Source organism: Eucyclogobius newberryi, unplaced genomic scaffold, assembly GCF_026437365.1.
Source record: "Eucyclogobius newberryi isolate DKJ021-1_F unplaced genomic scaffold, fEucNew1.0.hap1 SCAF_21, whole genome shotgun sequence".
Taxonomy (NCBI): domain Eukaryota; kingdom Metazoa; phylum Chordata; class Actinopteri; order Gobiiformes; family Gobiidae; genus Eucyclogobius; species Eucyclogobius newberryi.
In genome coordinates this window covers 18,253,081-18,278,617 of record NW_027315846.1, presented here as the reverse complement: position 1 = coordinate 18,278,617, position 25,537 = coordinate 18,253,081, and the positions used below count along the sequence as shown (strand labels likewise).

The following is a 25,537-nucleotide window of genomic DNA, read 5'->3' as shown; positions in this document are numbered from 1 at the left end:
TGTTTAGTGCAAATCTACATCTTTGCCTTTCATTTCCAAAGAACACATGGTAATAAAATAAACAATCCTCGAATTGCTCATAATAAATACTTAAATTAAGCAATGAGTGTGGTTTCTTCTAACAAATTTCCATTCAAAATGCATTGGCAAAAAAAAAGACACTGTGTGTAAGGCAGTGAATTAAATATATACAGTTATGTCATGTGCCTTTCCCCTTCATTTGAATTCAAGTAGACTTCACATTTAGAATTGGAATATAAAATGAGATGTAATTGGCACAGCTTCAGCCTCGTTCAGGGCAATAGTGCTAGTGGACCCTTCAAAAAAAGGGTGCATATTGGCATTCAATGCAGACCATCTGAATACATTAGTCATGTGAACCAGCTGCACCCCTCAAAGAGGAAACCAAGGAAAGTAACTAGTAACCATGGACTTCAGAACCCCAAATCCATTATGTAACAAAACCTTAGAATAAAAAGTTCTTTGGAAAATAATATTTCTTCATGAAAGAACGACACAGCTTCGCCACCAGGGGGCTCCACAGGAGCTCTCAGAGGCAGCTGCGTTCAGGGCTGAGTTCTCTCAGGTGCAAAATCCCAGCTCAGGGCAGGTAATTAAACACTGCTACCGAGTGCTGACGATTCAGATTCTGAATCAATTTCAGAGTCTCTAAAATCACACAAAAAACATGATGTTTTACAAAGTTGCCAACTGAGTCTAAAGCCTTTTAAAATGTAGCAAAGCAGTTCAGATTTAACTTACATAATTTCCTGCAGGAGTTTCTGATTGCATTTTCTGGTTTCCTCGTCTATAGGGTATGTTCTAAGTATTAGTAGTCCCAAAACAATGAGTGTCACTGGCACAGGGCAAACCAGCATCTTTAGGGTTAAATTAACAGACTCTGGCTGGGAGCAAGCTCCAGTCACATATCCTGCAAATCTGTAGAAAAATGCACAATATAAGTGGATTGACCGGGTTAAGGGTTTAGTGTGGTAACAAAAAACTGGTGGGATTTATATAACATTAAAGTATATTACAATAAGAACTTACTTTAAACTGAGCGTGGAGACGCCTAAAGAAACACCTGAGGAAAACTTGAGGAAGAACACATAGAAACAGTAGAAGATTGCTTCATATCCATGAATATCTGGATTTTTCAGTTTGAAGTCATCTACCACATCTGGAAGCATCGACCTGAAAGAAGCACACACTGGTTTCAAGTACAAGTTTGAATGCCTCTAAAAGGATCATTTTGAACCTAGATGTTAGCTTACCAGGGCAAAAGGAACGATGCTGCAACACTCACTCCAGCAGCTACTGACACCAGGTAGGAAATGACCAAGTGGCTTTTAACGGAGACAATAACGATCATAAAAGGCAGTGCCCACTGGCGGGGGATGGAAAAATGGGTTCATTGTATTTGTGAAATAAATTGCTCTCTTGTCAAATGAAATAAACAAACACTTACAGAGTTGCCGATATAAACGGCTGTCTTCTTGCCAAAGCGAGTAAGGAACCAATGCCAGCAAGGGATGGTGAGAGCCCCAGACAACTGGAGAAAGATTATGTTTTAAGTACATTTCAAATCAATATTAATACATCTAGAGGCAAGACAGACTTTTTCTAATGTTTATGTTTGAGATTACCATGATTACAAGAAGAATGTTCTGAAAGTCCTTTCTGTGGCCAAGGGTGTACGTGATGAAAAGGGCAAAGTTTCCTTCTATGAGCTGCAAGAGGAACAAATGCTAATGTAGTGCGATGTAGTCAAATCTAAGTCACACTCTTCAAAACGTTTCATTTAACAGTACCATAAAGGCCAGAGACGTGAAGAGGAAGCCGATAACCAGTTTCACATATGGGCCGTGGCTCAACACCAGCCAGAGTCCCTTCTGGAAAGTGAGCGGAGCAGACCTTTTCAGTCTGTTGTCTGAAAAGAAAAGTCAAATGGTCAATAATATGAAGAAAAAAAAACAAAAGGACAAATGGTTAAGAATACATTTAGCTGGTTACTGGTCTAGAATCTTTGCTCTCGTTATGACAATAAAATGCGACGAGTCTTTGTTCTTGCCAGGTTTCTTCTTCTTATTATTATAAATGTCATGGTCATTTTGCCACAACTCGGGCATTTTTGACCCCCTGAACATTGATGAATGTCACACATGGGGTCATAGGTCACACATGGGGTCATAGGTCACACATGGGGTCATAGGTCACACATGGGGTCATAGGTCACACATGGGGACATAGGTCACACATGGGGACATAGGTCACACATGGGGACATAGACGCGATCGGCTCGGCCCGAACTCCAATAAAATGGAGTTTGCAAGAACGCCTGTCTCAACAGTGCCGACTAGTTCAAAACAAACAAACATGAAACTCTTCATCTTTGGCCTAGGCACATGAAACTTGGAACAGTGTTAGAGCTACCTTTGACCTCTGACCTTTGACGAGTAAAACACACCTGGCAGCATCGCTCTATGATAAACAGGAAGTCAGCCAAGTTGAATCAAAGTGGCGCCGCCACGTTTGACTTTTTTTTTCAAACTCGTACTTGTCCTAGGTTTTTTGTCCGATTGAGCTCAAAACAACACTTTTTTTTGCATCTAAAGACATTGAAATTTAATAAATTCCTCATGGTCTCCGCATAACACGCCCTCAAAAAAGGCTTAATGGTTGAATGGACGATTTTTTTGGCCCAAATCTGAGTCTCATTTCCTCGTGGCATGGACTGCCGATTAGTCCTGCCACGTATCAATCATAAAACGCACCTATCGCTCACCTGCAGCCGCGTCCGGCTCGTCCCTAGGAGACCAGCACGATTCCCTGTGTCTAAGCGCATGGATCTATCATAATATAGTTCTGTCAGTGTACAGGGCAAAATGAAGACGGAGAAAAACAGTTCGAGCTGACTCAGAAGTAGACGGAAATCTCCCAGAGACGAGAGATGCGATGCAATCCGTCGCGCTAATAAACAAATGCACGTGTGTGTTGCATCAGTCCACGGCGGCTTTAATTATTGTTGGATTTATTGTTTTCTATGATTCGCTGATAAGATTTGAGTAAATTATGGGTCTCTTTCCTTTTCAGACGGGTTTGTTGAAGGCTTAATAGTAGATACTGGGGCAGATTGAGAAACAAATGATTTTGATATTACATGATTTGAATACAGCCATGTAGTAAATGAGATTATAGCACTGAAGTGTTGTCTGATACCTTTACGCTCCTTTACACCCAAAAACAGGACAGCAGCACAGAGGACGTAGATCACACATATAACTCCAGACGCAATCATGTAGGCTTGTTTCTGCAGTCGGAATACACAATAGTTAGCCAAACCGAATTAGAAAAGCGGACCTCTGCACAAAGAGTCAAACTGTTCTGACCGTATCCTCCAGTGAGGTTTCCGTTGCGTTGACCTGGGAGGTATTCGTCGTAGATAACGCATCAGGGTCAGTAGGACAGTTTGCCGTGGCCCCGCCCACTATCTGGCCTTGGATGGCTGTGCCCAGGACATTTCCCAACACTTCCATCATCATACCTGTGTAGACGAACAAACTGTTAAGGCACGAGTCGCACAAAAGATAAGATAAGATAATCCTTTTATTATCTTATCTTAAAAGGTAACGCACAATCGCCTACAACTTACGGTAAGCAGTCGCAGAGTCCCGTTCTTTCTGATCTTCGGTTATGAACATGGTGAGGGCCGAGTAAGGCACATGGAAACACTAGAAAACAAAAAAAAACATACATTGGCGTGTGTCGGAAATTTGAAAAGGAAGTGAGAGGGGCCACTTTGAGATACTGACCGTCTGCATTGACTGGAACAGGCAGTAAAACACCAGGTACCAGATGAATTTGCCTTGTTCAAATGACGGCACATACCATATCAGAAAATAGGTCAGTACTGCGAAAGGCGTGGATAAAAGGATCCTACGGAAACAAATTAAAGATTAATTTTATATCTGTTATAGAGGTAGATTTTTACTGTGCGTTTATCTTGCCTTTAATTTTTATGTGCTCGGTAAATAATCTCCTAATCCAGGCTTGAGTTTGTGCATGTAAGAAAAAGCTTGAACTTGATCACTTGATGGGGCCATAATCATAATCACATGACATGGTTTGGCTCCTTGTTATAAGTTATATAGCAATAGTGCGTCAAATGCATTCTCTTGCCCATTAAACACTGTATTTTGCACAAAGCGTCGTTTGTTTGTGCTTTTTCAGATGTTAAGGTCGGATAAAATGATCTTACGTTGGTGTTCCCGTTTCATCTGCCGGGGGTTCTCTGAACATGGCTTCATTTCATGGCTTTATTTTTAACACCAACGCCTAGTATTTGCCATTTGAACTGTGGTAACCTTTCTCTATTTTGGCCCTCCCCACCCACACATTTAGAAAGCCAAGCTAGCACACATGATATGACAGACTATTGGTTTGAATCTCATGGTGTGTTGAGGGTTGGACCAATTGTGGAGCTCGGAGTCGTTTCCCCCTCAGAGTGTGCAGCCGACACATCTAACTCAGCATGCACACAAAGCTATCGCTGACACAATCGTGTGAGCTCAGGGCTGGTTAAATATTTAGCTATTGTCTACAAAATATGTTTTATTACTTGCCACATTGCAAAAGACTAGCCGGTGTGTATTGTACCCATTGTGCTTTCCTTTTGCACAATTATTTTAGCTGTTTTAAAAAGGTCATGATTTTTTTTAAATGATTCACTCTATCATTCAGAACAGAATCCAAATGTAGAATTCTGCATGAATAGAAAAACATATAAACTCTGTACATTTCAATGGTCCATTTAGTTCTCAAACTTTGAGTTCAAGTAAAAGTACTGTTACATGGCTGAAAATTAACTTAATTAAAAAGGACAACTACTGCTGACAAAGTTTTACTCATCAAAAAACTACCCATAAAAATAGTTCAATTTTTATGCCATTTTAGAGCCATTTTAGACCCCCTTTGAAACAAAACTTGATTAATTTAATTGTTTTGCTTTGTAATAAGTTACTGACTATAACAGAGTGGAACAAAACAATTAAGATACATCAATACCTGCTTTCTTCAGCGTGTGGACATATTATTCAACTCTCTTGTCAAATTACACCGTGTTGTTGTCATAGTTACTGCTGAACTGACCACCCACGGCTTCAACTGTGCGTCTTCCATTTGAAGACACTAAATGTTCAGCCCAGTGTTCATGCCACATACCACGGCATCATGCGTCCAATGCCTGTCCATCTGCTCCGGCTGACCATGAAGCCCACTGTGGGATCAGTGACCGCGTCCCATGCTCGGCCCAAGAACAAGATGACTGAGGCGTGGAAGGGGTCCAGCTGAGGGAAGTCAGACACAGCAGAATTGTTTCATGAAAGACATTCAAGGTCATGGGATGGAGTGAAGCAAATCAATCGACAGTCAAATACAGCACAGCAAGGCGGTGCTGTATTTGAGTTAACAATGCTTTTGTTCAGTAGGAGGTCAATGCTTTGAAAACTGTAGCACAAAGCAGTGTGTGTGTCCAAGTTAATACGCTCGACTAAGTGTTTAAGAGATGTTTGGATGGTTCAAAGAAAAGTACCAGTGCCACATCCAAGAGGTAGATCTGAAGGAAGAAGCCCAGAGCGCTGCCCGTCATCTGGTAGGGAACTCCACCGATGGCATAGCACAATTTGCTCCACACAGACAGACCATTTCTTTGTCTTGTTTTCTGGAATGACACAATAAAAGGCAACGTCAAAATGAAACTGAAGACAAAGGCAATGAAAAGTAAATTTGTAGGCATGTTTAATTTGGGATTAACCATTCTGTTTGCAACACAGCGCTTCACAAAGTTTTACTGGCGCACCCCCCTTGGGAGATAAAAAAAAAAAAGTATCCACCAAAACAGCCTCTGGAACAGCGCAGAATTGGCACTTCACTGCAGTAAATACAGCGTTTCAAGGAGAAAACGCACTGTGGATTACTTTTACCACTGCGAGTCCACGACCATGACACATAGGCTGCTTTCTGCGCAGAACTGATTTTAAAAAGAATAAAGTGAAGTCTAAAGAATGAAGTGGTCTTCTTCTTTGGTATTTTATGGCGGCTGGTATCCAAGTGTTACATTACCACCAGACTTTGTTCTTTAGACTTTATTCTTCTGATTCGTAATGGTACTTCTTCTAAAGAATAAAGTCTAAAGAATGAAGTCTAAAGAATTGGAAGTCCCCCACGGTCTACTAGGGCTGTGCTCAATATATCAATTTCGTGATATATTGTGGCGCACTTCTTTGCAATACGTGTATCAAGAGATGCGTATCGTGATACATTTTAACAACATGAAGTCTTTAAAAATTGCCTAGTTCTACACTTCTTAACCTACAGACTGCTGCATCAAGGCTGAATCTGAGGAGCTGGAAATGTGTAAACATGAATTTCTAATGCATTGTGTTATTCTACTTAATCAAAACATCATTTTAGTAAACTTTTAACACAGGTTTGATGGGATATTCATGAATAACGACCCATATCGTATCAAGTTCTGTGAATCGGGATTCATATCCTATTGTGGGCCCTGTATTGGTATACATATTATATCGTGAGGTACTGGGCAATACCTAGCCCTACGGTCTACATCCCTGGATTACATTAAACCCTTGATGACTTTGCAGTTAGTGGTGTGAATTAAAGTGAGGTTACTGTAGTTTACTCTCACGCCACCTCATCCGCTCTGCCATTGGCTGAAGCCACTGGATGTTAGAGTAGTGTCATTTGCTGCATAGCTGGTGCTATAGGCTCTTATTCTGCAAACTGAGCAGGGTGTTAACTGCTGAAGCAGATCAAGTTAAACTACAGATATGTATACAATGTAATATATATATGTATACAATGTCAAGACATCAAATAGGCTCTTTTAAAAACTATTTTCATAAAAAGGCTGTCTTTGGTCGAAGGTCCACACAGAAGCCTGCACAGAACTTGAACCCAATGACAGTAGCCACTCACACCATTTTATCATCTAAATTTAGGGTGAAAGCAATACCACACGTGTTAATACAGATCTGAGATTCAAGTGCCAGTTCAAAATTAGTCCAGTTTGATTTTCACCTCCATCAAGTGAATCATACAGCAGCCCCACGTCAGCTGAGAGGTGTCCTACATTAGAAATAGGTGTACGGATTCTTCTAGTCGGACAAGGTACAATGATCTTAATCAAGAGTTACAGGAAATAGCGGTCACATAGTGATCATTGATCCAAGGCCACGTGTAGTGATTCTGTGACGCGAGTTCAAAATGAACAACAGTCTTTCTCCTTGTGCCTCATCACACAAAAAAGAATATGGCTCAGCAATATAAGATAATATACAATAAATATTAGATTTACCTTTGCCTTGACCTCTGCATTTGCGACAGGCTTCACAGACAATAAACCGGCTGCGTACTGCTCTGCGCCTTCGCCTCTGGCCATCGCAGAAATTGGTGTGATGAGGTGTGATATTCCAAAAAAGGGTTGTAAAAGAATGTAGTAAGAGGTAGAGCACTTCAGTTCATCCTGCTTAAGCCTTGTCTTCCTCTGAGTGAAGTGAAAGCGCTTCTCTCCTTCACGTCATTCATTCATCCTCTGGTTGGCGCACGGCGCTACTACGTTCCAGCGTCAACAGTGACGCGGCTGTCGAATGTTCACTGACGTGTTCCCTCCAGATGAACCAACTGCACGTTCTTTTGCCTTAAACATACAGGTGAATCACGATGACAGCCTGCCGCAAGTCACGACCTTCAAAACTTGGGCTTCCATTACCTTTAGAAAGAAGCCTAATCTAATAAGCCAATCCAGACACTATACTAACAGGTTTATATTTATGTATAATTTTATCACTCACCATCAAATCTACTTTTGTGTGTGTTTTCTATCTTGACGAAAGCCTTTTCTTTTTATTGTGATAAAAACACAGGTTTCACATAGCTAATGAAGAGTGTAAGATGTAAGAAATACTGAGAAGAAACGGCATAAAAACAATAACACAAGGGCGCCATCTAGTGGACTTTCAGATCAATACTACTTGGACTGATGATTTTAAATAAAAGTTAGTTGTGCCATGCAAACCAAAATGATGATACATAGCCTACTAAAATAAATAATGAACAAAATACAATACAATCTGTTATTTCCTAGTGTTAGGATAATAATGTGGGCTTTTTGCTACAGTGGCGTAAATCTGTAACTGCGGGTGTCAGTTCAATTCCAGCTCTTCAGTATTCTCTGTCGAGCATAACAAAACTAACTAGTTTAAGAAGGTGGTGCTACTTTTCAAAGACGTGATTGCTGTCAGTTGAAAGGACTTAAAACCATAAGGCAAATATAGAACATTAAGAGAAGGTTCAACTACTTGATCATAAGTTCATTTTTCAAATTAACCTCAAATGTTGTTTTTAAATTGTTTCAAATGTCTGTTATACATTGGGTCCATTCCTTGATTGTCAGTGCACTTTGAGCCATCCATTTGTATGTAATGGCCTCTTTACTGCTGCCAGGAGTATGCGCCAAATGTATCCATTTATTGTGTCTATGGCAGGAGTTTCAAGGCAACATCATCAGATTCTACACAAATGTAAGATATTGCTGGGTTTCAGATGACATCACAACATTCTATAGGCCAATGATATTTCATAAAGACAGAGGCAGCTAAAATTAATATTGTTAAAATGCAGATTTTGAAAGATTTTGAAAATTAGAACACATGTCAAATAAAATAGTGACTAGCAAGAGAGAGAAAATACAATGTTTCACTTAACAGTCTGTAAACTGCACTGAAACCAAAGTTAAAGCCAAAAATTATTTGTTATTAGCTGCTGCTGATGGACTGGTCTCAATCCTGGTTCTGTTAGACCTCAGAGCAGCGTTTGACATCATCAACCACAACATTCTACTGCAGAGGTTAAAATGTGATGTAGGCGTCAAAGGCCCCGCCCTCATCTGGTTTGAATCTTATTTATCGGATAGGTACCAGTTTGTTCATGTAAACCAGAGCTCCTCACCTTGTTCTAAAATGATCAGAACACATGGCATTAACTTCCACAGCTATGCAGATGACACACAGCTGTATTTATCAATGAAACCCGATCAGACCAATCAAGTAGACAGAGTAGTGCTTGTGTGAAGGATATAAACACCTGGATGACACTTAATTATCTGCGTCTTAACCCAGAAAAGAGGTCATTGCACAAGGCCCTAAACGTCAACAAGATGCTTTACCTGAGCAGATAGTCACACTGGGCAATATCAGTGTAACCTCCAGTTCTATATAAATCTTGCCTAAAAACGTAATTGAAAAACTTATTCCTGCATTTGTAACATCTAGATTGGACTACTGTAACTTCCTGATTGCAGCGTGTCCTAAAAGCTCCATAAAAAGCTTTCAACTGGTTCAAAATGCAGCAGCAAGATTACTAACAGGAACTAAAAGAAGAGAGCATATTACACCGGTGCTGGAGTCTCTTCACTGGCCCCTGTCAAGTTTAGAATCAAATTAAAAATCCTCCTCCTGACTTACAAAACCATAAATGACATGGCCCCATCCTACTTAAGATCTTATAGTACCTTATCATCCAAACAGAGCACTTTGCTCTCAAAATGCTGGACTTCTGGTGGTCCCAAGAGTCTCTAAAAGCACAGTAGGAGGAAGAACGTTTAGCTACCAAGCTTCTGTATTATGGAATCAGCTCCATAATAAAGAGGCCGACACAGTCTCTTAATTTAAGACCAGGCTTAAAACGTTCATCATCGAATTTGCTTATCGTCAGGCCAACTAGGAACAGAAATAAAAATCTACAGTTTCCCAGCTACACTGCCCTAGGAGCAACCATGCTGGGTTAAGTATGGCAGCTTGAGCACTATCCTCTGCTTCTGACTACTTTTTCTATCAAACAATATTTTATTTCCCCCCTGCAATCCGTCCATTGCTTTTTGTTCTTCTTCTCCCACTTCCCCGCGGGGAGCAGAACAGGCACATTGATGATGGTTCTGCCTCGAAGAACTGGTTCTCCTGCTGAGTGGGTCCAGCTCCACTGTCTATCTCTAGTCCGTCTGGATCTCTCCTTCACTGTGGAACTCCTCCAGGTTTCTACTTTATCCCAAAGAGGTTTGTTAGTTTTTACTGGCCGAGAAGGAGGGTCTAAGGACAGGGGAGCTTGGGACATTTGTCTCAGGACACGGGATGCTGGGACATTGCCACGTCCCTATGAAGATTGTTTAATCTGTTTTTCACAACCCCCCCCGAGGCAACTGCTGTTGTGATTTTGAGCGTTTCAAAAATTATTGAATTTAATTGAATTTAATTGAAGAAGCAAACCCCGTGCTCAGGGCATTTACACAAATCAAACATCAGAGGGCAGTCTAAAACAACTTCAATGATATGCAATTAAGACCAGTATTGCTATCCAAGAAACAGGGATGTGTGTCCTGCTATTAAGAAGGCCTAGAGCCTTCTGTCCCAATCATCAATTTGGACAACTTCTTTACTAATATTTGATTTAGCTACAAACTATGTATTGACTAACTTGTTTAACAGAATATCTTCAAAAACCCACCCAGAAATGAAAATGTAACCAACTTTGAGGTCAAGAATATTAAAGATAAGATAAAATTAAAGGTGCACTATGTAACTTTGTGTGTGGCTAGTTGTCTCCATGGAGATGTGGCTTTACATGAAATGTTCCACAGTCACTAAACTTATCAATGTCCATAGAGACAAGCAGGTTGTGCCATCAGGCCAGGTCAGATCTGTTCGGAGACGTTCACTGTAAGAAGGCATGTTTTTCAAGATATTTTTGAGCAATAAATCACCTTGATTTCTCAATAGATACTTTAATTAGATACTGTAGAACATTCCAGGCAAAGCAGTAACATTTCCATTAGAAAAGCAGCTGGCATACCCTCTGGCAGAAAATTTACATAGTGTAACTTTACCTGGTACATTTGAGGAGAGCTATTGATCTTCATATATGTAATACCATAGAAACGCTCATTGGCAGGTCAAGATGGTGCAAGGCTATTTTAGGGGTGTGTCTAAATATGTTATTGGCATCCCCAGGGAGCAATAACACTGAATTATTTATGTTTTATTCCTTGTTGCATTGCCATTTGTTGCGACGCCACTGGTTTTATTTAGAAAGGGAGAAGGGTTAAAGTTCAGGAGTCTCGTGTCATGAAGGTCGTGGGGAAATGATGCATATCTGTTTATAAATGATGTGGACTGTTGCCTTCACAGCCCACCCTAAAACACATGGAGATCCCAGCACTGCATTGTCATTCAGAATCAGACTCAGAAAAGGTTTATTGCCTTTGTCATTGAACACAGTTCGCAAACATAGGAACTTGTCTCGGCGTTAAAGCGCAACATAAAATAATAAAATAATAATAATAGTAACGTCTATAGTCAAATATGGCAGGCATAAACTATGAATATACTAATAAAATAAGGCAACAATACACAGAAATGTAATTGAATTTGTGATACTGAAGTGGCCCAGAGGGAGTTGTGAATTACATGAGGCATTCCGACCCCCAAGCTCCTCATTTGACCATCTCACACATATGCTACTATAACAATCAGAGACAATAGTGGGTACTTGAGGTTAAGCTAGCTGAGGAGATAACTCAGGGTGCAGGCTATTGTCTGTGTTAACCATTGTGACATTAACAATGCAATGGGTAAAGGTCCGAGGAAGGGGGGAAAACAAGTTGATTTTCCATGGATAAAAGTTATCGAAATCTAATGAAAGTTCTTTAATTTTCAGATTGTGGTCAGTCATAAGTTGTTTTATAGGCTACAAGTGCTTGTTGGGATATTGTTTGCGTTAAAGTCTGCAGTTGTATTTAGTTTGAGTCTCTGAAGCCAAACAGCTGACCATTTTGTAAAAAAGGTTTCTAAGAAGGCTCCATTCTGGGTACGGTTTGACTATCACTTATATGTGAAAGATGGGAGCAAATTGTGACTCCCTTTGTAGTACAATGTAATTTCCCTTTCAGGGTCAATAAAGTCATGTAAAGTTAGGTTCTCTTGCTCCCTCCCACTAACCAAGACATGTGCAAATCACCCCTAAGGAATGTAACAATAAAGTTTTACAACAGCCATATCCATTTGTATGAATAGACTCAACTGTCTTTATTGGTTGATTTATAATGACAGGAAAGTGGTATTAAAATCGTAAATGCATATGGCACTTCAATAACACAATGAAACAGTTGAAAGTAACATAATGCAAAAAATAGGCTGATTGATATTATATGTTTGTTTCATTGTTTCTTTTAAATCAGTCTACATTTTAACAGTAAAATGTGTGGGTCAGAACGCAGATGCAGGAATAAAAACATACTTTGATGGAACATATTGCTGCTAGAACAGTGGCGACTGGTTGGCAGGAGAAGTCCATCAATTATCTGACAAAATAATTGGGCCTGAAAATGACCAGACCGGGTTAAGTGAGAGGCTTAATTAGCGACAGGGCGTCGCAGTGCCACGCTCCGATCAATATGTTTGATGGGAGAAACTGAGGGGTGAGAGGTTGTACGGGGAGGGGGCAAATTGTCTGGTCATGAGACGTTGGTGCACTTTGACCTTTTGCTTTTAAAATGATGTTATCGGGAGATTCAAAAATGGCATTAGGCCACTTCAGTAAGTGTTTGAAGGGTTGAATGTTACACGCCATTAGCTACACATTACTAGCTACTATTGTGTTCCTTTGACAGCAGTAATACAATAGTATTACTGCTGCTGTGATTGTAAGTGATGTCTATAACAGACTACAAAAATATAATTGTAAAAAACATACATATTTTAGTTTGGGTTGAATATAACAAGTCATTGTAAGTACTAAGAATATGTGCAAACCTAACATCCAAGATAGACATTTTCGATCAAGCGTAAATGTTGTAAAATGTTGTTAATTGTTCGATAAGTGATAAAAAAGCAGAATAGTGTTCATTTAAATGGCACTACAGCCAATAAGCGTTGAATGTAAAAACACTTCACCGTCTCTAATCTTGTTTATTTGTACTTTGTGTTTGCATACAGGCCGTTGAACAACACTCCACCCATCGTTGTGAACGTGCTTTGTTGCAGAGTACGTTTTTTAACCAGTGACTTTTTTTTCTTTTAGTCGAGACTTAATATGGAAATTAGGACAATCTGCTTTTAAATCCAGGCCGTTGTAATACAAAACAGGACTACAGTAGTTCAGTCAATGGAATCCACTGCTTTGCTCAACTTAGTAGGCCTACTGTCTTATTTACAACAATATGCACTTTGCAACTTCTGAGTTGTTGGGCAAGTTTTACTCAAAATTTGTTTTAAAATAAATAGGGAAATAATTCATCTCAGAATCTCAGAACTATTGGAACAAAAATAGAGGGGCCCTTGCCTTATGGTCTCAGAATCAGAAAAGGTTTATTGCCATTGTCAATGAACTGAATTCACAAACATAGGAACTTACTTTGGTGATATGGTGCAACATAAAACAATGAAGGATAAAACGATAAAACAACCTTTATAAGTCAAAAATAAAAACAATTTAAACCTGCTAAAGGATAAAAATAGGCCGTATGACAAAAAAATAAAAATAGACTTACTATGTACACAAAATTCACAGTTGAATTTACATATGTAGTGCAGAAAATGAACTGCGCAGTGGGTGTTTAAATCATGATGTGATAACCCTACTTCCACTCTACACAGTTCTGACAGAAGTTAAATCAGAAAATAACAGTGTTTGTTGTTGTTGTTGTTTTATGGCGGTTGACATCCGAGTGTTGCATTACCGCCAGACTTTATTCCTTAGACTTTGTCGTAGTCCTAAAAGTTCTTCTTCCAGTGCCTTGACTTCCAGTGCTTTGACAAAGCCCAAGAGGTCATGAGATGCCTTTGTTGTTGTATCCTACAGAAGTCCTTCCTCCCCTCAGACTTTGTCGTAGTCCTTAAAAATTCTTATTCCATTGCTTGTTTGTGTGTTTTCTTCTTCTTTGGTGTTTTATGGCGGCTGGTATCAGAGTGTTACATTACCACCACCTACTTTATTCTTTTGACTTTATTCTTTAGACTTTCTTCTTCTTTGGTGTTTCATGGCGGTTGGTATCCAAGTGTTTATTATGGCCACCTACTGCAGTTAGACTTTATTCTTGAGACTTTATTCTTGAGACTTTACTCTTTAGACTTTTATTCTTGAGACTTTACTCTTTAGACTTTATTCTTTATTCTTGAGACTTTATTTTTTGGACTTTATTATTTTTTCTTTAAGACTTTATTCTTCAGACTTTATTCTTTAGACTTTATTCTTTAGACTTAATTCTTCAGACTTTATAGACTTTATTATTTAGACTTAATTCTTCAGACTTTATAGACTTTATTCTTTAGACTTAATTCTTCAGACTTTGTAGACTTTATTCTTTAGACTTAATTCTTCAGACTTTATAGACTTTATTCTTTTTTCTTTAAGACTTTATTCTTCAGCTTTTATTCTTCAGACTTTATTCTTTATTCTTCATCACGCCCTCACAGCGTCAGTTATGTTCGTTCAGGGACACTCGGGGGCGTGTCCGAGCCCTCATCCCCGCCCCGTATGCAAATGAGGGGCTTACCCGGATCTACCGCTGCAGACTTTTTTCTCTCTCGAGGCTCCGCCCTGCACTTTTATCTCCTATAACAGGATATCTCACTGGCGCGAAAAACGCACAGTGTGGCTTTTATTACACACCGTGGGGCGGACCTACTACCTGCTGTTCTTCCCCTGGCGGGTTTTCACACTACTAAAACTAAAAAAGTGGTGCGCATCACAACATTACAGATCGCGCCTTTACAACTCTCTGGACAGATCTTATTCCGCGGTGAACACGTTGGTCTTTTTGTTGTGCGTCGTGGATCCCCGGGCCGTGCTTGGTCTGTGCGGCGTAATACCGGTGAGTGATCTTTGGCTCTACTTGTGCGTAAAACAAGTGTGGGGCATTTCTTTATTACAGGTTCTGGTGCACGCGCCTGCCCCGCGCCAGGGAACAAAGCCGCAGTTACTTTTGAGGCAAACTCTGGAGCTGGTTACGGTCCTAACAGCGCGAGTCCTGTTCAACTTAGTGCGTGTCGACTACTGAACCGAGTAGCCGAACATCTGCAATGAGATGTGATCGATTGTTTACGCGACGCGCCTTTGTGACGTGAACGAGTGTTACTTTGGCTTTATTCTGGAAACGGGAATGTTCATTCAACTCTTTTATGTCCTCAGTGTTCTCCAGACGTCTCTTCACGTCCCCGTGGATCATTTGGCACATTGGATTGTATTTATCCTCTTTAAACTGCGCCATGGAGTTGGACTGTTATCAGCACTATTTCCTGGACGCCTTGGACACCGAGGAGGATTTTTACAAGTCAACCGCACCAAGTGAGGACATATGGAAAAAGTTCGAGCTGTTGCCTACTCCTCCCATGTCTCCCGCGCGGACATTTAGCGGGGCTGCCCTGCACTTCCCCCTGGGGGACAAACTCAGCTGGTCGTCCAAGTTTCTTGGACATGAAGACGAGTGCCTTCCGAGCAGCAGAGCCGAGCTGTGCGCAAACCTCAGCTCCATCATCATCAGGGACTGTATGTGGAGCAGCTTCTCCGCCAGCAAGCACCTGGAGAAGGTCAGCGGCAAAGCGGCAGTGTCTGCGGTGACCACGACTGTCTGTCCGCCTCAGCTCGCGGTCAGAGCGGCCAAAGCGCAGTGCGTCTCCGCCGCGACAGACTGCGTCGACCCCGCGGCGGTCCTCACCATCCCAGCCGCGAACAGCTGCAGGAAGCCGGCGTCGTCTGGCTCCGAGTCTCGCTCTGAATCTTCTGGTAAGGAACCATGTGGTCATAGCTTAGTGCCCCACCCTGCGCCCCGCGCTGGATTATAGTGCTACAACAATGCGTTATTTGGACAGCCCGCTGTTGCATAACTCGTGCACGGTGCAGTGGGGTCACCAAGTGCAGCAGTAACCTCAGCGCCACTCAATGCGCCACATGCTTGTAGTGAATCTTTTTGAAAAACCGCGCCCCCTGTCTTGCTCTGCATTAGAATCACAGTGCGGCAGTGGGGCGGCGCTGCTGATTTATAATAGGCTACTACAAAGTGGCTCTTTCACATTCCTAAATTAGGGAATGCCCCCCCGCCACAAACATGTAATTTAAATAGTTGATTGATGATCCGTGACAAATGTGCAGGTCACAGTTGACCACTGCTTTTTACAGCTCCACTTCCCCCCACGGAGCCTGTAGTCTAGGGAACTACAGAACTGCAATCATTGTGCATTGTGACTGTAATAACGTGATAATGTGCCATGTGTAGCGTGTTATTAATATGAATGTAATGTTGTGATTCTCAGATGATGATGAGGAGGAAATTGATGTAGTCACTGTGAAGAAGAGTAAACGGATGCAGCTGATGAATGTCCGAAAGCCAGTGACTATCAGAGTGAGAGCAGACCCCTGTCCCAAGCGCTTCCACGTGTCTGTGCACAGACAGCAGCACAACTATGCTGCCCGCTCCCCGGACAGTGAGCCTGAAGAGGAGGATGATGAGGAGGAGGAAGAAGATGATGACGATGAAGAGCCACAGTGTAAGAGGAGCTGTGCCGGCTCGGACACCTCCCTCACCTCTGACACAGAGGACACAGACCGCCGCAAAAACCACAACTTCCTGGAGAGGAAGAGAAGGAATGATCTCCGCTCTCGCTTCCTGGCTCTGAGAGACCAGATCCCTGGACTGGAAGCATCCAAAACCCCTAAAGTGGCCATCCTGACCCACGCCACAGATTACCTGGACGAGCTGCACGAGCAGGAGAGGCGGCAGCTGCAGGAGAGGAAACGCCTCAAAGGCCGACAGCAGAAGCTCTTGAGAAAGCTGTCTGACCTCAAGAGGTCCTGAGAACTGTCCCATGACCATGAACTCATCTGTGATTCCATTTCATAAGAATGTTTCTTTGGTCTTCTGGTTTATGACCCTGACGGTGAAGATCAGTTAGATCTGTGTGCTGTGATATAGAATTGTGTTTGCACATTGTGTTAATGAACTTTGAGCTCCTTTTAAACAGCAGTTGAGGTACTTCTTGAGGTGTGCTGAGGGGAAATGCCTTGTTAATAGTTAACATTGAAGATTGTATGGCTTTATGGCTCATATTTGCACACTTTATTTCAAGTATAAATGCCTTCATGTGTACATATGTATGATGACACAGTCTTGTAAATACAGTTTGTAAATAGCATATTTCTCCCGGCGAAAGGAGGCAGAATCCCAGATTTAGCTCTGTTCTTCTGTATATTATGTTATATGGAGCATATATTTTGTTAAGAAAATGGGAAAATGGATAAAAATGGTAGCACTGCTGTACTTTATATCCACATGTCACTTTGTGATTTCAAAGCTTCTCTTGGTTTTAAAGCATGCTAATATGATAAAGTTTTATACATTCTTTGTAAGCATGTGTCCTTTCTCTTTTCTGCACAAAAACATTCTATTACTATGTAGTACTGACCTAATTTAATTACAGTTCCATCTCAGAATGCTAAAACCGTGCAGTTGGGTTTTTATTGGTTAAATGAGTGTTGTCCAGCATCAGTGTCTGTCACAGAACAGGCACGTCCTGTTCCCCGGCTGAAGGTTACTCTGAGCCCGTCCTTCACAAGTGCCCTTGAAGAGTGTGTGTGACTGTGCTGGATCCTCCCCTCTGCAGCAGTGCATCTGCTGCATGGTGGCCACCTGATCTACCCTCTTCTGGGTTACACTACACTCTACATCTGTGACAGGAGCCTGTAGGCTTAGAGTCTGGTCCCGCGAGGGGTTTGATGATAATGATGCTGCAAGAGAAGCTTCCACTTTAGTGACGTGATTAGACCGTGTCATCATTTTGTTCTATGGTCTTGCGCTACATGTTGTTACTTGTACATCCATTGAAACATTAAGAGTATTTTCTATAAAAAAAAAAAGTGACTTATTGTTGCTTTAAACAATCTCCTCTCATTTCTGTATTAGATAGATTTTTATTGCATCACATATTTAACCCACTTTTGACCCCATTAACAAGACTCGACAGGCAATAGTATGACTGAAGACAGAGCTTTAGTCATTTGTATAATAACTTCAGTCAGGCACATTCAAGTATATCCAGAGAGACCAGCCAGGCACACCCTGAGCGCCAACCGCCGCACACATCACTCCTCTTTGTTATGGCTAAGATCATTGTCCTGTCTTTACTCCCAATTTTTGGGTTCGCACAGCCTTAAAAACGATTGTGTCATTTGATCTGGACAGATGGCTGTTTGTATTGTATGCTCTACCAGGAAACGAAAGTCAGTTGTAATCAGATATGTGCTTCTCAGTAGTTAAGGTCTGGCTGCTTGAGTATTTCCTGATCACAAAGGTTCTATAGAAAATCATTAACTCAATCGCCGTAAAAGGGGCCAAGGTATAAACGCTATTTGTGAGGTCATTACAGCTCATGCAGAACCGTGACAACATGCAAATTGTGACAACCACGGGCATTTGAAACCGGGGGCAACGCGGGAAATGACAATGGTAAAAGTATAAAAAGTATTAACTACTACAATCGGGACTTTCAAAGCGGTACGTCCCGTGCTCAGAATGTGACGCTCTGTGTGGTCTGTGCATCGACTTCACTTTCCCCTTTTTCTGCTCATAACTTACTTGGGACAAAATGTTCACTTGCAAGTCACTTTAACACACTTTCTAATAGGAAACACCAATCTGCCTGATCCATTTCATCAGCCTGCAGTCATGTATGTATAATGTATGACAGATCACAGTTCATAGCAGTATGTGTCCTATTTCTACATGTACAAATTCAGTTAATGACATGGAATCTGGGAGTTTTTCCTTTAGAGGGACAATGAGGTAAGGAGATCTCTTTGTGCTCTGAGATGCTCCTCTCTGGCTGTTAAACTTCCCGAACCCGCTCAACCAGACTTTCCACTCTCAAGTTCACGCAACACTCTGGAACAGGAACCTCTAAAAGTCCATTTACACACACATGTTCAGACCATGGCTCCATTTAGAACCACGTGTGCTTTATTTGAAACTTAAAGGCATCTGTAGGCTGCACTTATTTTCCACAATAAAAAGGCAGAGCTGTGATATCCCCGCTGCAGACAACGTGACTGGGAGGTCCGTCTGTGTGGATGCTGGATGTTGTCAGGGTGGGACTGTGGAGAATTCACTATTTGTCCGGATGTCACTGGAAAGATTTATACTTACCGAAACACATTAATCCTGGCCTTTCTTTGAAGATTTTTGTAGGAATGTGTAGTTGTTTTTCATGGTGCACTGGAGAGAGGGGAAGAATCTGTAAGATAAATGTAAATGTCCATATTAAGAAAGAAATGGAACTTCAGAGTAAAAGACGACATAATATTGAGAAGTTATGATTCCAGGGGTCACACAGAATGGTAAATAATCCACTATAACACCAAATTATTGGTCGATTTAGTGCACCTTTTTTTTAATAGCGTCCCTTATTTTACCCAAGAAGTTGGTGACCACAACATCATTCTATTACCTGGCAAGCTACTGTCCAATAATGCAAATATAATAGATGTATGGTTAAGGAAGATGTTATAAAACGGCTATAATTATAAAACGATTATTACTAACCGAGAAATATTCAGCCAACTTTAAATGCCATACATCCTTAAGAAACCTTCCCATCACTTTCATCTGTTTTGTTCATGTCACTTGCTACAAGGCATTCGCTTTCACGCAACAGAATTGGAAGCTCTCCAGCACAAACCGCTTGAACACGAGGGCGCCGAACGTGACAAATCTGCAATGAGGAAAAACAACACTACCTGTCGAACTTGCTCCTCCGGCATTCCCTCATCACTTGGAATCCTTTCAGATCCGTTATAACATCCGAACGACGGAAGCAGATCTGCAATTGAGCAACTCACCACTTTCCTGGAACGGGACAGGATCCAATTTAGCAACTTCCACTTTCTTGACACCTCTCTGAAGCAGAAAACACATACACAAGTACATTGAGTAACACTTCTACCATGCAATACTTTAAAACATGTGACCTTAACTCTAACGCGGCGCAGAGGAAGCAGGCATTGTGATTCTACGGGCATCGGCGCTTATCTGCACGAGCCGCATGAACATAGGACAGAGGAGGAAGAGGAATGGCGTGATTGCGGGTCGGCCTTATCATCTCGATTATTTATGCGGCGAGACGGAACGAATAACCGGCCGCCTATTGAGCGCTCGCTGGTCGTTTAATGAATCAGATGGAAATAAGGAACGTGATGCATTTTCGTGACACTAAAGGTCAAGGGGAAGAAAGAACATTGTGTGAGTGAAGTTCAAATCTGTGCAGAAACTTTCCTCGATCCGAGCCTTCCCAGTGCGCGCCTACTGACCCACATTCCTCCCCGGTTGTGTCACTGGAACTCGCGGGGCCTCTCTCGACCACCTGATACCAACACATGTAAATATATTCTAAGCTCGCTCTATATACAGTAGCTCGGTGACAGCTCCGCATCACGTCCTCGCCGCCACAGGTACTTATCATCACCATGCGCACATCTAGGTCACCCCTTGAAGCGCGCCCGTCTCGCCCTCCCCACTCCGGGCCGGCAGTTACATAACAATGATGATTCAATCGGGACAGGCTGTGTACGTCCCCCCCCCTTCTCGCTACATCTGGCCTCAGCTGACTGGAACTGTGCTTCAAAACTCAGCTGTTCTTCAAGAATACAAACCGATTCCACAAGTTCAATTCGTTTTTTTTGTCATGCCGGGAAGTAGATTAGATTTTGAGTGAGGCGTGGCGTATTGTGCCAGCAGTGAAGCGGGCCTTTTCAACTCGCTTGTCTAATCTGGAGAAACTAATCCTAATCGCGTTAGTGTAAACACCACCTGGGTCCCAACACACGACAGGGTGCGTTATAATGAAGCTGTCGAAAGTTCTGGAAAGGGCCACGAGTCGGATCACAAACTCTTAACACCTGAGATATTTAAAATCATGAGTCTCCAACGATGAATGAGAGTGTAGATTTAGTACATTTGTCTTTCTGATTTTGAGCTTGTATTATGCACATTTCCTTTACTCGCCTGTCACTTTAATTATAATTTAATCACTCACTGCACTGTTCACTTTCTGCACTACATGTGTAAATTCAACTGTAAATGTTGTGTACATAGTAAGCCTATTTTTATTTTTTTTTATCTTATAGCAGATTTAATTGATTTTGAATTTATATTATAGGTTGTTTTATCATTGTTCCATTGTTTTATGTTGAACCGAATCAACAAAACCAGTTCCTATGTGAATCCTTTTCTGATTCTGAAAGTCTAGGACAAAAATACACTTGTTTGTAATTCAAAACGAGTAAATATATGTAGGATTAATTAGGATTGTTCAGCTAAACCAACTAGAAGCGTTTGTATTAGTGCATATTTGAGTTTCACTACTTAAAGGGAAGGACTCCATTCTCACAGAGTTTCCTTTGTCGTCTCTCACCTTTCCACATAGAGATGTTCCACTTGACCGGGCTCTCCCTTTGCTTGACCTCCTGGACATGCTGCATTCCTTCACTGTTTACCTTCTCAATTTAGCTAAAGACAAAAACAAATGTAAAGGTAAGTAAAAAAACAAACAACAACAAAAAGCAGCAGGGGGGGGGCTCAGAAGGAGCTGTGAGTGTCGTGACAACATGTGTGAAATATATTATGTGTGAAATATATTACATGTGTGAAATATATTACATGTGTGAAATATATTACATGTGTGAAATATATTACATGTGTGAAATATATTACATGTGTGAAATATATTATATGTCAGAAATATACTACATATATTACAGTGGTATGGGCTGTGTATTTGCGTTTGTAGAATACAGTTATTTTCAGATGTTCTTTTTGTGGTTGTGGGCCCAATTTTATATTTTATCCGTTAAAATAATTGAACACCCATAATATTTTTCTATGAGCCTAATTAATACAGAAAAATCATACATGCATAAACTGCACTAAGAAATCTGATTGGTTACTATATCAAACGTTAGCGTTACGGATATTGTGAGAAAAAGCCAAACACTTTAACGTTATTCACGATTACTGAGAGGAAAATCTGTTTTTTCTCTCGTTCTCACAGTCTAACATGTTACTATTGCTCCATTTTTCACTTTCTGAATGAAAAGGTTAAGTCAACGTGACACAAACACCCAGATAAAAAGCACTTTACATTTACATTGAATTAAAATACTTAATTTTGCTTCTAAAACAGTCATGATTCTATAGATAAGTTAATCTTGACACCCCTAATCGCGATACAAAGACAAATTCTCGAGCTAAGCATTTTTTTTTTAACGTTTACAAATCTAAAAATGACTTGGGCTGTTATGTTTCCCCAGTAAGTTGTGTGGACTAGTTGCGACAGTGTAAACGGACAGGCCGTTCCCATTGGATAATGCCCTCTCAACAACAGTGCCGCCCTTGTCAGCCAGCAGATGTGCCTTTGTCCCGGATAAGGTTGCTTCAGTTGAAGTTGGGACACTTGCCCCCCCTTTTCCTCCATGGCACCCTCTGGGGTTATTGGTCTTACCTTCCCCTCCCCCCTTTAGCACCCTGCAGGTCACCCCCACACTACCCCATTGAGATCACTACATCTCCTGCTCTTTGTCTCCTCGCCGGTCAAAGCTGCACTAATCTACCCCCTAATCACACAGATGCACCAAAAGCTAATTTAGCAGCCAATTACATCAACGCAAAAGACAGTGTAGTGTGTGTATAAAGAAAAATGCAAAGAAATCAACCCTTTAAACAACATTTTTCCCCCCGAACAGATTTAAAGAACACATCTGTTACTGACCACAGCTGGACATACGTAATTATCAATGCCCTTGTTTTAACTTCCCACACAATAGTCGACGCAACGCACAAGTTAGCCCTGACTTCCTGTTTTTGTGAAGGCAGGAAGTTGAGAGGTGCTGCTATTTCTATTTTTTTTGTTTCTTTTCTTTTTTGCCTTGACAAAATGATGCCGTCAGCTGCCACCCACTTGCATTAAGAGACTCAAAAGTGATAGCTCAGTCTTTGTGGCGACAAATCAAATTATGTCACTGGAGTGCGGTGCGATTGCTGATGGGGCGGGTGACCTTTCTCTGGCTTTTGGTGCGATGGATTTGAGAATCAGCAAGAAAAGTAAGAATCAGAAGAGGGTGGATTGATGGCAAGCAAGAAAAAAAGAAAGAAGCGGCGGTGTCAAATTCGTGGCGGCTTTGAAGGTCTGATAAAGGTTGTAATAGTGATTCTCCCTTTACTTAAGCCTGGAGGCGCTGTGTGCATTGGGGGTGGGGTAGGTGATGAGGGGGTAGGTAGGTTGGGGGGGGGTCCTCCAGACTGCCCCCCCCTGCCTCCCCTCCCTCTCTGTCTTTGTTCACTCACTCCTGCTTTTGTCTGTCTCCCACTTGGAGCGCATCACCTTCTTTTACACCACCTCCATTCTCCCTTACTTACACTGTCCTCGCCGGGGTACACGCGCCTTTGCCCGCGGTCTCCATGGCAACCAGACAGGCTGCAGGTACAGGACGAAGTGTGCCCAAAGAAAGACTCCGATAATGCGGTCTGTCTGGGTCGGAGCGCGCGTTTTCCCGCCACTCCACTCCAGGGCGTGGAGGCGAAGAGCAGAAAGGGGGAGGAGGAGACGCAGAAGGGGGAGGGGCGGACCCGAGCCTCGCGCCAAAAAGCCGGCGTTATTCAAATGAGCTCAGTGGGTGCGGCCCAACTGTCTGCGTGTCCTGTTAACCCCCTCTGAGCTGCAGTCTGGAGAACACAACACAAAGACATGAGTGGGACAAGAGGGTGGACATTTGAATTGTCTCTCACATGTTCTACTACTCGTGTGCCTGCGATACAAGGCAATATCTGCAACGATTTAAATACGTTAGAAAAGAAACAAAACAGAGCCACACCTACTTAAGCTTATTATTATTATCAATAATATTAAACGCCACTGTCATAGCATCATCATAATTATAATAATAATGTTTAAAATACTCTACTACTAAGATATTGTGACTCAGGCTACTTATTTTATGTAACTTAATGCAATGTACTTAATTTCAATGCATTTGATGTTAAACTAATTTTTTAAACAGTTAGTATAGTTACTTTAATATTACTTCCTTTAGGCGTTTGTATACAGCACTGTTTAATAATACTTGCACTATTATTCTATGTGGTTTTCTCTTCATGTTTAATAGGTCTATAACGGCTTCCTTATTCAAACAGTTGCTTTTTCACATCCTCTTTGTCTTGGAGGCACAGAGAGAACCATGAAGCTCCAGGTATTCTCAGCGCAATAGACAGGGCTATGTTATACTGCTCTCTAGTGGAGAAAGATGCAAATTGCAAGGTAGTGTCTTTTTGTGTATGTATGTAATATATCTTTATTTTTTTCAAATCAATAGTTTTAACCGTATTTTGTTTTAGAAATAAGTTTAGAGTTCGATATAACTCCACATAACTGTAGATCCCTCATATCTCCACAGACCTGTAAATCCCTCTACTCTTATTTGGGAAACACTAACAGATTATTCAGCTTCACTGTGTCTGATAATGGGACCCACTATTTTTTATTTGTGCTATTACTTTTTAAAATTGTATTGTAACTCTCTAATAAACGTTTTTTTTTTAGTCAAATTCAATAGTTTCTTAGACTATTCTGTTAGTAGGTAGTATAGTATTTAAGTATCTACACAACAGCTGGTAATCACTAAAGAACCATTTAAACCGTAGAGTACAAGATATTATTTTGCAACAATCTGCATTTAAATTAATATGGATTTATTTAAATTTCTATTGATCAATGTAAATGTAAATTGACACACAGTGTTTCACCTGAAGACTACTGATAGTGAGACGCCTTCACTTGTCCCAGACCAGCGCAGACGTATCCTTGAGCAACTGACCCCTAAATCGATAAAAGTGCTCTGCGTCAGGAGCCTGCAGGGAGTGAGTGGTCTTTGGCACAAGCATTATTATAGTTGATTGTACAATCACAGTAAGTGCCTCTGTTCTGCCTTTGCAAGCACAGATTTTCTCTCATGCATTTATAATGGACTTCCAGGAAAACATAAGTCTAAAAGTAGAACAGGAAACAACGTGAAGCTGCGTGTTTTGATACCTTACTCTTACTTGTAACTGGTTTTGATGGTTTTCTTCATCGTTCTTTTGTGCACTTCCCAGAAAAGCGCTGCACTGTATCTTCTGCCTCATCTTCTTAACCTCCTGTCAGCAGACACAAAACATCAGCTCTAATTACTCTCAATTAAACTACGTTCAAAGCACCACACACACTTTCATCTCAGTCTGCATCACCTGATCCTGTTTGATTGATGAGACAAATTCGCATCACACCCTCCCCTCGGCCAATCAGATTTCAGCCGCAGTTTCCCCCCGTTGCCAGGTAACTGGGGGTTGCTGGCGTGTAATTCTATCCGCGGAGAGGATCCTGCAGCTCTGTAC

General features: G+C 41.3%; 2 protein-coding genes and 1 long non-coding RNA gene across 3 annotated transcripts; 1 reads left to right on the top strand and 2 right to left on the bottom strand.

The window, feature by feature from the left end:
• Window positions 1–161: 161 nt before the first annotated feature.
• On the bottom strand, window positions 162–7,491 carry LOC140370214 (sodium-dependent lysophosphatidylcholine symporter 1-B-like). The gene is made up of 14 exons (XM_072457267.1): window positions 7,376–7,491; window positions 5,591–5,719; window positions 5,221–5,345; window positions 3,813–3,936; window positions 3,653–3,731; window positions 3,390–3,544; window positions 3,220–3,310; window positions 1,812–1,930; window positions 1,647–1,730; window positions 1,469–1,552; window positions 1,275–1,387; window positions 1,051–1,194; window positions 763–939; window positions 162–669 (listed from the first exon to the last, which is right to left on the bottom strand). The coding sequence occupies exons 1-14, from the start codon at window positions 7,457–7,459 to the stop codon at window positions 615–617; spliced, it is 1,563 nt and encodes a 520-aa protein (XP_072313368.1). The 5' UTR covers window positions 7,460–7,491; the 3' UTR covers window positions 162–614.
• Window positions 7,492–15,263: 7,772 nt separating this feature from the next.
• LOC140370215 (protein L-Myc-1b-like) lies at window positions 15,264–17,472 on the top strand. Its single transcript, XM_072457268.1, has 2 exons — window positions 15,264–15,852; window positions 16,380–17,472. The coding sequence occupies exons 1-2, from the start codon at window positions 15,336–15,338 to the stop codon at window positions 16,919–16,921; spliced, it is 1,059 nt and encodes a 352-aa protein (XP_072313369.1). The 5' UTR covers window positions 15,264–15,335; the 3' UTR covers window positions 16,922–17,472.
• Window positions 17,473–23,039: 5,567 nt separating this feature from the next.
• LOC140370698 (uncharacterized) lies at window positions 23,040–25,529 on the bottom strand. Its single transcript, XR_011928382.1, has 3 exons — window positions 25,391–25,529; window positions 25,208–25,300; window positions 23,040–23,833 (listed from the first exon to the last, which is right to left on the bottom strand). It is a non-coding gene; the product is annotated as an uncharacterized lncRNA (long non-coding RNA).
• Between the last annotated feature and the right edge of the window lie 8 nt (window positions 25,530–25,537).

Bases quoted from the DNA above. Each gene is read 5' to 3' on its own strand.
- LOC140370214 (XM_072457267.1), bottom strand. From the start codon at position 7,459: ATGGCCAGAGGCGAAGGCGCAGAGCAGTACGCAGCCGGTTTATTGTCT. The intron at 5,720-7,375 runs GTAAATCTAATA...GTGTCATTCCAG, and splicing joins ATGCAGAGGTCAAGGCAAAG to AAAACAAGACAAAGAAATGG. The intron at 670-762 runs GTAAGTTAAATC...GTGTGATTTTAG, and splicing joins AAACTCCTGCAGGAAATTAT to AGACTCTGAAATTGATTCAG.
- LOC140370215 (XM_072457268.1), top strand. From the start codon at position 15,336: ATGGAGTTGGACTGTTATCAGCACTATTTCCTGGACGCCTTGGACACC. The intron at 15,853-16,379 runs GTAAGGAACCAT...TGTGATTCTCAG, and splicing joins GTCTCGCTCTGAATCTTCTG to ATGATGATGAGGAGGAAATT.